The 13575-nt window shown below is 38.1% G+C and overlaps 1 protein-coding gene across 5 annotated transcripts; it reads right to left on the bottom strand.

Moving 5' to 3' along the window:
• Positions 1-1263: 1263 nt before the first annotated feature.
• LOC103280603 (C-type lectin lectoxin-Thr1) lies at positions 1264-9492 on the bottom strand. Of its 5 annotated transcripts, none has more exons than XM_062983430.1 (6): positions 9233-9492; positions 5732-5823; positions 5482-5576; positions 5236-5376; positions 4291-4426; positions 1264-1767 (listed from the first exon to the last, which is right to left on the bottom strand). In XM_062983430.1, the coding sequence occupies exons 2-6, from the start codon at positions 5802-5804 to the stop codon at positions 1700-1702; spliced, it is 513 nt and encodes a 170-aa protein (XP_062839500.1). In that variant the 5' UTR covers positions 5805-5823; positions 9233-9492; the 3' UTR covers positions 1264-1699. The 5 variants fall into 5 exon arrangements, with proteins under 5 accessions (XP_062839500.1, XP_062839498.1, XP_062839499.1 ...); XM_062983428.1 differs by lacking the exon at positions 9233-9492 and adding an exon at positions 9028-9170; XM_062983429.1 differs by lacking the exon at positions 9233-9492 and adding an exon at positions 8629-8914.
• Positions 9493-13575: the final 4083 nt, after the last annotated feature.

The raw sequence follows: 13575 nt of genomic DNA, 5'->3' as shown, positions 1-13575 counted from the left end.
ATATCATATTACAATATAATATTATGAATACATCTTTTTGTCATTGTGAGCCACCTTGGGGCCCAAATTTGGCAGGAAAGTGGTCTATAATAATTATTATAACAATGATTATAAGTCATAAAAAAGTCTGCTTGCTAAATTAACCCAGAGTTGTATACTTGAGGCCCTGTCAACACAGCTTTATAATGCAGTTTAAACTGGATTATATGGTCAGTATAGAGTAATATACAGTAGAGTCTCACTTATCAAAGCTAAACGGGCCAGCAGAAGCTTGGATAAGCGAATATCTTGGATAATAAGGAGAGTTTAAGGAAAAGCACCAAAACATCATGTTATACAACAAATTTGACAGAAAAAGTAATTCAATATGCAGTAATGCTAAGTAGTAATTACTGTATTAATGAATTTAGCACCAAAATATCATGATATATTGAAAACATTGACTACAAAAATGGCTTGGATTATCCAGAGGCTTGGATAAGCGAGGCTTGGATAAGTGAGACTCTACTGTAATGCAGACTGAACTACATTGAACATCCTTATATATCTGTCTAGACTAGGCTTGGGCAAACCTGGGGCTCTCCAGGTGTTTTGGATTTCAGCTCCCACAATTCCTAACAGGCTCAGGCCCTTTCTTTTTTCCCCTCAACCGCTTAAGCGGCTTAATACTTATTATTATTATTATTATTATTATTATTATTATATTATTATTGTATGACATGATAGATATGCTGGATTTCGTTTCACAAAATCACAAGTCGAACACTTCCCAAGTGTCTAGGACTGTGTGATGTATTTTCGGATGATGCACGCAGATCCCAGATTATTATTGTTGTTGTTGTTGTTGTGTGTCTATCTATCTATCTATCTATCTACACATACACACACACTGATACCTTGATTTACGGGTGACCCTATTTGCAAGTTGCATTAATGGGGAGAAGTTATTTTTTGAAACGGTTGTTCCTAATGTGTTGCACTAAATAGGGACATGTTCTAACCATCACTGTAAGGTAGGCTGACATTGTAAAGAGGGTTGAATTCTACTTTTCTTACTTTCATATGGCGCTGTGTAATGACACGTGCCTCACTTATTTCACAAATATTGAAAGAGAGGAAGAAACAAACCTCCTTGGGCAGGTTCCATAGGTTTGTTTGCTTGTTTAAAATGCCCTGCAATTGAAAGTGAAAAAAGTGTGGCAAAAAAGGCAAATGTCATTGAAGAAGAAAATTAACTGAAGTCTGATCATGAAGGAAAATTGTACACTTAATAAATCCAGTTTGTTCACATTCTCTTTTATTACATGTTATTCTTTTTTAACACATTGTTTGTTTTTATAATGGACATTTTCTTATTTAAAAACACATAGCAAAAATGCAGTAAGTATACTGGAAAAACGAGGGTCTTGGGAGAGGGATGACATTCCGCTAAAACACTATGGAATCCAGATCGTAAATATTATAATCATTAGCATAACTAGAATGAAACTCAACAGAAATATGGAGTTTTTTTATCAAGACTTAAAGAAATGCATATAAATCTGTGGGTTATCTATATGAACCTAAGTATTCAGAAATATACAAGTTGGGATCATTTCAAGAAAGATCCTTTCATTTGTCTGTTTAATTGGTTCTTCTTGGGATTCTTCCTCTGACTGAAGCGGAAGAGCCTCTAAAACAGGAGAAATGGCTGCCGGCCTTAAAGCTTGTACTTACAGAGGAAGCGGCGCTTCGAGTCACAGTCTTCATCATTCCAATAGCGAAACCCTAGAAAGCAAGATAGGAGTCTCAGTTGCAGAATGATAGAAGCTAAGAGAGCTGGAAGAGGTCGTGAGCTACCTCACAACCTCTGAGGATGCCTGCCATAGATGTGGGCGAAACGTCAGGAGAGAATACTTCTGGAACATGGCCATACATCCCGGAAAACATACAACAACCCTGTGATCCCGGCCATGAAAGCCTTCCACAACACATTCCATGTTATTTCCTGCAACTTTGTACCTTGATTCTTGTTCCAGCCTTGTTCTTGTTTCTGGGGATTTCTGTGTATCCAGTTGATGTTCCAGTAACGTTTCAGTTTGGATTTCTGCTCCAGCCAAGACCCTTGCTTTGTGTTCCAGCATTGACTCTGCACTTTGGGCTAAACTTGGAGTTTTGTTCCTGTGTTCTAGTTTTGCTCCCTGAGTTCCAGTTTGACTCATGCTTTGGATAAATTCTTGATATCTCGTTTGGATTATTCTTGATACCTCTCTTGGGACTAACTTTGATATCCAGTTTGGACTATGTTCTTTGACTTTTATAGACTCGTTTCAAGATTTTCAATTACTTTGTTCTTGTGGATTCTATTGACTTTGGACTTTGATTTGCTATTGCTTGCATATAATCTTCAAGAAACAGCTTGCTTGCTTATATTCTGGGGCTCAATTGTGGTTTTGATGTGCCTACGCAGCCTATGGGTGCAACACATGCCAGAACTCCCTTTCAAGCTCCTTCAAGGACAAGCCAGTCACTTCAAGGATACCATCCATCTTGCCCTTGGTTGGCCCCTCTTCCTTTTGCCGTCCATTTCCCCCACCATCATTATCTTCTCCAAGCTTTCCTGTCTTCTTATGATGTGGCCAAAGTCCTTCATCTTTGCCTCTAATATCCTTCCCTCCAGTGAGCAGCCGAGCCTTCTTTCCTGGATATGGACTGGTTGGATCTTGTTGTGGTCCAAGGCACTCTCAGGATTTTCCTCCAACACACAGTTCAAAAGCGTCTATCTTTTGTGGTAGACAGTGTGTACCACAGAGCAATACAGAGAATGAAAGTACAGTAGAGTCTCACTTATCCAACATAAACGGGCCGGCAGAATGTTGGATTAGCGAATATGTTGGATAATAAGGAGAGATTAAGAAAAAGCCTATTAAACATCAAATTAGGTTATGATTTTACAAATGAAGCACCAAAACATCATGTTAGACAACAAATTTGGCAGAAAAAGTAGTTCAATACGCAGTAATGCTATGTAATAATTACTGTATTTATGAATTTAGCACCAAAATATCACGATATATTGAAAACATTGCCTCCAAAAATGCGTTGGATAATCCAGAACGTTGGATAAGTGAGACTCTATTGTAGATACATACAGACTCTACATTGAGTACACAAACAAAGTGGAATTACAGCATTCACACACATATAAACATTCATTCATCATTATGCATACATTACCATTGCTTCTTCCTTCTACTGGAAAAGAGACCCCAAAGTAGGTCAGATTGCATTCCCAGCAAATCTGCCATTCTGCGAATACATCACTTCTCTCCATTCCTTGGAAAATCATAGATTCATAAAATAATAGAGTTGGAAGAGACCATCCAGTCCAACCCCCTGCCATGCAGGAAAAGCATAAAGTATCCCTGACAGATGACCATCAACCTCTGTTTAAAAGTTTCCAAGGAAGGCTTCCACCACACTCCTAGGCAGAGAGTTCCACTGTTGAACAGCTCATACAGTCAGGAGATTCTTCCTGATGTTCAGGTGGAATCTCCTTTGGTTTAATTTGAACCCACTGTTCCTAGGCCTAGTTTCAAGGGCAGCAGAAAACAAGCCTGCTGCTCTCTCTTCCTTATGACAACTTTTCAGATATTATACATGGCTCTCATGTCTCCTCTCAACCTTCTCTTCTGCAGGCTAAACAGTTCAGTAGTTTTCCAGGCCTTATTTTTTCAAATGACATCTTTAAGCTATATAGACTCCAACCATACTCCTTTCATACCATTTCATTCAAACCATAAATCACATATTCATCACAGTCCTGGAGTTTGATTCCATTGCTCCATTGTGTCTTAATCTTTGGTGCAGCAGAAAACAAACCACCCCCCTCTTCAATATGACCGGCTTTCCAATATATCAATATGGCTCTCATGTCCCTTTCTCTCAGCCTTTTCTTCTCCAAGCTCAACATCCCCAGTCCCTCAGCTGCTGCTCAGAGGGATTCATGGCTTCCAGACTTTGGACCAGGTTGGTCTCCCTTCTTGGACACTTTTATTTATATATTTACAACATTTCTACCCCGCCCTTCTCACCCGAGGGGACTCAGGGTGGCTTACAACAACAGGCAAAATTCAGTGCCAAACAGATCAATAAAAACAGCAACAAAACCTGTGCATCTCCTCCTTGAATTACTTTGCCCAGAACTGGACACAGAATTTTATTCCAGGTGAGTCTGACCAAAGCAGAACAGAGTGGGATCAGGACTTCCACTATATATCTGGCTGCACGTGTCCTTTTTGCCTGACTCACCTGTATCATGGAGCAGCTCCACACAGTTCTCCCTGTAGTTTTTGTTGTTGGGTTCTCCTTCATCCCAGTAGCGATATCTGGAAGAAGAGCCATCGCTCCAGAACCACTTAATCTTCTCTGCAGGTATTGATTTGTTCTGAAGTTTGCAAAAAACAAAAACAAAAAACAACAACAATAACAACATGAGGAATGCTGGATCGGACTAAAGGACTACATTCCAATCTCTCATTCACACTGTTTCAATGGGAAACTTATTGGAAGAACATGATTGTGGCTATGTTTTCCCATGTTCTGGAGGAGCAGAAACAAGGAAAAGCTGCTTGGTTCCATATCCAGTGAACTCTTGTTTAGGAAGACATTGATCCACAACCTCCATGGCCACATCTGCACTGCCAAATAATGTTGTTTCATAATGCTTTGAACTGTATATGGCAGTCTAGATGGGGCTCATGATAGGATTTTATAGTTGTCAAGAACCCACAGTGGTTTGAAGTGAATTGGTCCTTGAGGGTGAAACAAAGATGTCAGTTTGGAAGAGGCCCATTGAAAGATGGATTTGGTTTCTCCGTGGAATATTTGGAGACAAAATGCCTGCAACAGGGAGCCTTGAAAACTTTCCCAATTACAATTATGAAACTAAAAACATACAGGTATTTCTTCTGGATAAAAAGTGAACTATACATAACTAATAATCTATCATTTGAGAAGAACACCCAAGAATTACATAGAAAAATATTATGCCTTTTCTCTCTTCTAGGGACCTGACATTGGCAGCTATTATTCTATTATTAGTCTCCAACCTAATCTTGGATCTTTTTGCTTAACTATAACTAGCAAGCAAACCATATCTTACACAAAGGAAACAAAGCTCTATTAATTCTGTTAAAACTGGCATCATTTATTTGACATGCTTCCCCACCCCCTCCAAACAGAGTTGAGACCTACTTTGCCAACGCGATACAATCCAATCCAGACATTCTCAAAATAATTGTAGTTGTCCAAAACGTAAGTGTCGATTTCCGACATCTCAGCAAAACTATCAACGGAAGTAAGGTGGGCTCCAGGCATGTAGTCTTGGCAGATTTTCTAGGAGATGAGACAGGAAATGAGAGATGCCGAGACAAGACAAGGGACAAATATAGCTTTTCTTAGAAGCAAAAAAGATAACCTTGACCATGGAGCAGCACTCACCTCTGCTTCTATCCAGCTCACTTTGAAGGAGAAGAACTTGTAGCAATCTTTCCTGTAGGAGAGCAGCTCTGGAGGACAGGACTTGACTGCAGCGTCTACAAAAGGTGAGACAGGAGGTCAGAAGAAAAATATCCCTCCCCCCTTTATATTTTCCGTAATAAAATATATATCAAAAATAAATAAATAAATAAATAACAGTATTTATTTGGGTGGTTTCTTGATAATACCTGCAGGAGGAGGAATGTCTCACCTTGCTTGGTCCTGCCTTGTAGGGAGAGACCTACCATCACGAAGCCTAAGGTGCAGGAGAGGAAACGGTCCATCTTTGCCACTTTTTTTCACCTGTGGAAAGAAAGACAGAGTTAGAAGAGACAGCGCCTGCTTATCTTTGGAAAAAGTCCTGTCAAAATGGAGATCTTTGAGACATGGGAAGAAGGGGAACAGCTAGGATCCCTAATTGATGGTCTCCGTATTCATCCCTTCCGGGTTCAGGTTGATCCAGTGGATTGAATCCAGTGGGATGATGATAATGATATTTATTTTAACTCAGGTAGGATCTGAGGCTGCTTCTACACTGCCATTTAAAATTTAGATTATCTGCTTTGAACTGGATTGTATGGTGGTGTAGACTCATATAATCCAGTTCAACCAGATAATCTGGGATCAGATACTGGATTATATGGCAGTGCAGATCCAGCATGAGTTCAATGGAATGATGACGATGATGATATTTATTTTATTTCAAAATTCTAATTTTTTTTACTAATTTCTATCATTCTTAATAAAAATTTAAAATGATAGCCATTCTTCAAAGCCATTGAACAACGACAATTTCAACAGAATGGAGGAAACCATGAAAATGAACACAATCTGGCTACCAGTATTTTTTTTTTTTAAAAAAAAACCTCTAAAATCAGGACAGTAAATAAAGAACAACATTCAGGAAACGGGGGAATTCCAGACAAGAAATAATCAGGGCCAGCTAACAACTCAGAATGAAGGATTCCCCCATGCAGTAATGGAGCTTGCAAGGCCATTTAAAGCTAATCAAGGTGATTAATAACAACATTCTCACAGGCCTCCAACAGACAAGACTTATTTCTTCCACCCTGGACCTTTCACAGATATAAAAACCTCCCTTGCTTAGTTTTTTCACTATACCTCAGAACCTCTGAGGATGACTGCCATAGATGTGGGCGAAATGTCAGGAGAGAATGCTTCTGGAACATGGCCAGACAGCCCGGAAAACACACAACAACCCAGTGATTCTGGCCATGAAAGCCTTCGACAACACATTCAAACACACACCCAAAATGTAGTTTAGAAAAATACGATTCTGGTTGCAAGGCCTGGCAACTGTGAATGGCCTCTTTCAAAGAACTAACAACAAGACATAAATAATTTAAGTTTAATACAGCTTCCTTCTCTGAAGAACATTGTATTCTGATTGCTGTTTAAGTTATTTTATTATGTTGTAAGCCGCTTTGGTTCCCATGAGGGAGAAAAATGGGATATAAATAAAGATGCATTATTAATATTATTATTATTATTATTGACACAAAGACATTGTATGACACAGCAAACGAGATCTATATGCTGGATTTCGTATCACAAAATCACAAGTCAAACACTTCCCAAGTGTCTAGGACTGTGTGCTGTATTATTATTATTATTATTATTATTATTATTATTATTATTATTATTACAGTAGAGTCTCACTTATCCAACATAAACGGGCCGGCAGAATGTTGGATAAGCAAATATGTTGGATAATAAGGAGGCATTAAGGAAAAGCCTATTAAACATCAAATTAGGTTATGCTTTTCCAAATGAAGCACCAAAACATCATGTTAGACAACAAATTTGGCAGAAAAAGTAGTTCAATACGCAGTAAAGCTATGTAGTAATTACTGTGTTTATGAATTTAGCACCAAAATATCACGATATATTGAAAACATTGACTACAAAAATGCGTTGGAAAATCCAGAACGTTGGATAAGCGAGTGTTGGATAAGTGAGACTCTACTGTATATGTATGTGTATATACTGATTTATGGCTACAGCACGAGGATTTTGGATGAATGGATTTTTAACCATATGTTTTATATTTTTATATTGTTTTAATTGTTATAATTGGATTATCATTGCTATGTTTTAATTATGTGTAGGCATCGAATTGTTGCCAATTGTGTACACCGGCCTGAGTCCCTTCAGGTGAGAAGGGCGGGATATAAATGTTGGAAATAAATAATATATATATATATATATATATATATATATATTTATAAAATTTTGTGTGTGTGTGTGTGTGTATATATATATATACACACACACACACACACACACACATTTCTCCTCAGCGAGATTCTAGACAAAGGCTGAGAGAGGAGGAAGGAAGGCAGGCCGCTCGTTCTGAGGGGAAAATAGAGGAACCATAAAATAATTAAATACATGAATATATAGAATTTTATTCCCAGTAAGGATTTATAATAATAATACAGTAGAATCTCGCTTATCCAACCTCCGCTTATCCAATGTTCTGCCTTTTAGTAGTCAATGTTTTTGTAGTTAATGTTTTCAATACATTGTGATATTTTGGTGCTAAATTCATAAATACAGTAATTATTACATAACGTTACTGTTTATTGAACTTCTTTTTCTGTCGATTTGTGGTAAAACATGATGTTTTGGTGCTTGATTTGTCAAATCATAACATAATTTGAGGTTTAATAGGCTTTTCCTTAATCCATTCTGCTGGCCCGTTTATGTTGGATAAGTGAGACTCTACTGTATATACATACATACACACACACATACACACACACTATATATATATACAATATACACCTTAAAAATGGTATAGTAGAGTCTCACTTATCCAACATAAACGGGCTGGCAGAACGTTGGATAAGCAAAAATGTGGATAATAAGGAGGGATGAAGGAAAAGCCTATTAAACCTCAAATTGTGTTATGATTTTACAAATTAAGCATCAAAACACTGTGTTTTACAGTTCAATACACCTTAATGTTATGTAGGAATTACTGCATTTACGAATTTAGCACCAAAACATCGCAATGTATTGAAAACATTGACTACAAAAACTTTGGCTACTAACAAAAGATAGAATTGGATAAAATGAACTTACAGTAACAACGTGGTCCTAAATTAAATCCGGAAAAAGTTCAGGCCTTGCTGCCTAGAGAAACAGCTGTGGATACCAGCTGGAGGCAGACTGCGTTGGATAATCCAGAATGTTGGATAAGCGAAGGTTGGATAAGCGAGACTCTACTGTATATGGAATTCGAAGAAGCAGGAATGGAGGGCGAAACGTGCCTGACCGGGACCACCTTCCGTCTGGAAAGCATGTGGGGCAAGAATAGGCCTCCACAGTCACCTTCATACCAACCGCCATGACACTACACTTCATCCTCAGAAAAAACAAGGGATTGCCTAAGTAAGTAAGTACAATAATATACAATATATCTTAACAATGAAGAAAACCCGAAAGTTAGAGTGTATTAAATGAGCCATATTTCCCTCTTGCCTTTGGCAAAACGAGCTTGAATTCCTGTCAGGAATGTTTAAGGCCTTCGGGCCTACAGGGACTCATTCTCTTCAGAGATATTCTTCGGCCTCTTTTTAATTCTCTGACAGGAATTTAGAGTCTGCACGCACGGCACGAATATAGGCCTTTTGAAACCATTCTTAATTGCAGATTCGTTTGTCACTCATGTTTTGTAATATCTTACTTGGTTCTCCTCAGGAAGAACAACTCTATGGGGAATTTTAAAGCATCTTGCGCAGGCCTGGGCCAACTTGGGCCTTGCCTCCATGGGTTTTGGACTTCGACTCCCGCCATTCCTCACAGCCTCAGGCCCTTTCCTTTTCCCCCTCAGCCGATTTAATTTCCCACAATGTTTGTTTGTTTGTTTGTTTGTTCCATGCATTTATACCCCGCCCTTCTCCCCGAGGGGACTCAGAGCGGCTTACATTCTGCCACGAGGGCCAGCAACAAATCTATATCTATAAAAGAGTGATGGCATCACGGCAGCGGACAAAACAACAAAAGTAAACACCCTACAACCTCCAAAATTGACAGCACAACCCCTCATCCATGCCTCTAGGTTGATACAACAAAAAGAAAAGAAAAATAAAGTCCTAATTAGAGGGAGAGGAATAATTGCTTTTATCCAATTGCTGCCAGTTAGAAGGCTAAGCTCTAACTAGCAACCTCCTAGCAACCCACGCAGCCCAGGGGACCCTTTACCTTAACTACCACCAATTCCTCAATACTTTATTTCCCATACAGTAGAGTCTCGCTTATCCAACGTAAACGGGCCGGCAGAACGTTGGATAAGCGAATATGTTGGATAATAAGGAGGGATTAAGGAAAAGCCTATAAAACATCAAATTAGGTTATGATTTTACAAATTAAGCACCAAAACATCATGTTATACAACAAATTTGGCAGAAAAAGTAGTTCAATAGGCAGCAATGCCATGTAGTCATTACTGTATTTACTAATTTAGCATTAAAATATCATGATATATTGAAAACACTGACTACAAAAATCCAGAATGTTGGATAAGCGAGTGTTGGATAAGTGAGACTTTATTGTACCACCATACTTCGCCACAGCAACGCGTGGCCGGGCACAGCTAGTATACTATAAAACAAAACAATTAAAACATGATAAAAACATGATTAAAAGTATACAAAAATTAAAACATGTGATACTGACATGGAATTAAAACAGATTGATCTGTCCTAATCTGAACTAGGGCTGGAAAACAATTGTGTTCCATTCGCATTGGAATAAGTATTTACCATGTCTTCACTTTTGAATATATATACAAACTGGAATGTCGTTTAGCCTTTTGTATCCATGTTTCTCTGAAAAGTGCAGACTAATTTTCCTAGCAAAATGTTGTGCAGAGAAATGCATCCTCCTAAAACGTGAATGTTAGTGGGAGGAAACCATTAAAAAAAACATTAGAATACCATGAAAAACAGATTTGGGATGTGTGAGTTTATAGGCAAACCCACATGCTAAAATGAACATGTTTGACCAATCTAAAACCACAGTGGGGGTATATGGGGGTTGAGCACTCTAAAAATAATTTTTTAAAATGTTGTTAGGCTGAGCAAATGGCAATGAAGATGCTTTCACCTTATTGGATAGACAAGAATAAAAACTCAACTCAAAGAGGGGTAGTTTTTAAGCAGTACAGCAAGTCATTTTTTTCCAAGAAAAATCTCATCTGCCTTTTCCTTAGGTCCAGGCTTTGGGGAAAAAAAACAAAGAGATGTCCATGGAACGTGACTTCTTCATGAGGATGAAATGCACTGTTACCAACAGAGGCAGAACTGTAAATCTCAAATCTGCCACATGGAAGGCAAGATATTTTTCCCTTGTATTGGTTGGAAGATTTAATATATGGGATAAAATTACTGCTTAATAATATAAATAATCTTTCTCGCTCTTTTGTTTCAGGTTTTGCACTGCACTGGACAAATTAAAGTCTACAATACTTGCCCTCCTCATGCTCTGTGTGGTTATAAGGAGCCTCTCCTGTCCTGCCTTGTATTAATGTGTGAACCTGTTCAGCACCCCTCCAATACTGACATCCCACTGGATAGTAAGACCTTCCTGAGCCGTCATAGCATGGACATGAAATTCACCTACTGTGATGACAGGTAAAATGATCCAACCGACTGCACAGGTGGGGAATGTCTAGCCCTCCAGATTTTCTTGAGTTTTTACTTTCAATAGGGTCAGCTAGCACAACCAACAGCAAGGAATTAAAAAGTTGTAGTTCAACAATATTCAGAAGGCCACCCATTACTCATCTTTGGTTCTTTATGTAACAGGAGGAACAGTGTTGCATTTCCAGTATGATAAATTGTGATGCACTTCCTTGTTATTGATTTCTCAAAAAAAGTGCAATAACTTTAAGTCTGTGTTTATGCAACATGATGCGAAAATGGCAATTCAAATATGGTTACAAGCAAAAGAATGGCCCCAGTTTTGAGGGTAACACTGGTTGCACTCCACATGTCCTGAATTAATATGAATAAAGTCCCAATGTAAACATGATGGACAAGTCTAATTGAATTGAATTTGTCTGGGAATTACAAAGTTTGTGGTCCTGTCAACACCATCCTGTAATCCTGTGATGCAGAATCCATTTAGGAATGCTCCAGATTAGAACCAGGATGAAGTTTTGATGCGGATTGTTTCATGGCCTCTCAGAAGCAAGTGGTTGAATCCAAAAAAGGGAACAGTAACCATAATATATTTAATGGCTACAGAAGTGGAAACCTCATGAGGAAGTCTTTATTCTCCCATAGAAGTGGAAGCTTGCCAGCAGACGTGTCGTTCTTTTGCTGAGTTGTCCTTGGAAGCTCTATAGAGGCAATGGTAGGCATCCAGGAGTCCTTCTTTACTATTCACTGCCTTTAAGAGCAGCTTAAATCCACTCCTTTGAGGCTGAGTCCACCAGACTCAGTTGCTACTATAAGTTCATTTTATGCAATTCTATCTTTATTTGTAGTCAAATAGTTAGTAGCCAATGTTAATTTTATAATTTTTATTAAAAATTTGAAAATAACAATAAAATCCACCATAGTGGGTTAGGAAAGTATGGAGGGGAAGAAAGGATGGGGGGTAGGGAGGGTGGTGGTGGTAGAAAGTGGGTAATAAGGGTGGGGGAAAGTGGGAAAGGGGTAATAAGGGTGGGGGGGTCAGGGTCCTTGTCGATTCTTGACTTCCATTCTTCTCTATAAAGTTGTCATGACTATTTGTATTATTTATGTTGTTGGTATCATTTTTTTGTCTCTGTGTGTGTGTCGACAGTTGACACTTCTCCTTCGTGTTAAGGGCTTTATAACAATATTCTAACTTTTTCTTTCTTCATCCAGTCCTTTACCAGTGTCCAATCTATCCCTTTTTTAAGCTTATTTTATGTTGTTGATAGCAAGAACGTTAGGTAGTCCATATTCATTATATCCCATATTCTTTTTATCCATTCTTCCACTTTGGGTATTAATTTCTGTTTCCATAATCTTGCAAGAACTAATCTGGCAGCTGTTGTTAAGTGTGTAAAGATTTTGTCTTCATTCTTTCCCCATTGGTTATTCGTCATGCCCAATAGAAAGAATTCTGGGAGTAGTGGTATTTTTATCTTTAAGATTTTTTGACATTTATCGTGGATTTCCCTCCAGTACGGTTTTACCTTCTCACAAGACCACCACATGTGTAGATACGATCCTTCACCTCTTCCACATTTCCAGCATTTAATCTTCTTGCCTTTGGTAAATTTTGATATCCTTTTTGGGGTCAGGTGCCACCGATAGAACATTTTCCACCAATTTTCTTTCAATTCATAGGCATATGTATAATTTAATTTTTCCCCCATAAACATTCCCATTCCTATAATAATATAGTTCTTCCTAGATCTCTTGCCCAATTTGTCATGCACTCCGTTATTTGTTCCTTCTCAGTGCTCCATTCCAATAGAAATTTATATATTCTTGAAATTTTCCTCTTTCCCTTGTCTAATATGACATCCCATGGTGTTACCTTATCCTCAAATCCCTGAATCTTATCTTTATTGAAACTTTCTTTTAATTGATAATACTGGAGCCAGGTTAGATTGTCATATTTTGATTTTAATTCTTCCTGTTCATTTTATGCAATTCTATCTTTATTTGTAGTCAATTAGTTAGTAGCTAATGTTTTTTTAGTCAATGTTTTCATTACATTGCGATGTTTTGGCGCTAAATTCATAAATTCAGTAATTACTACACAACGTTACTGTGTTTTGGACTGCTTTTTCTGTCTATTTGTTGTAAAACAGCATGTTTTTTGGTGCTTAATTTGTAAAATCATAGCGTAATTTGACGTTTAATAGGCTTTTCCTTAATTCCTCCATATTATCCAACATTTACGCTTATCCAACGTTCTGTCAGCCCATTTATGTTGGATAAGTGAGACTCTACTGTATATCGAAATGTATTGCATGTAACTCCATAGTGTAAATATACAGTTCTAATGGACATGTGGTCACAGCACATTCCACTGAAAGGGTTC

This window comes from Anolis carolinensis, chromosome 5, assembly GCF_035594765.1.
Source record: "Anolis carolinensis isolate JA03-04 chromosome 5, rAnoCar3.1.pri, whole genome shotgun sequence".
Lineage (NCBI taxonomy): Eukaryota > Metazoa > Chordata > Lepidosauria > Squamata > Dactyloidae > Anolis > Anolis carolinensis.
Note: the sequence above shows the minus strand (reverse complement) of the source record. Positions and strands in the feature narration are given on the sequence as shown.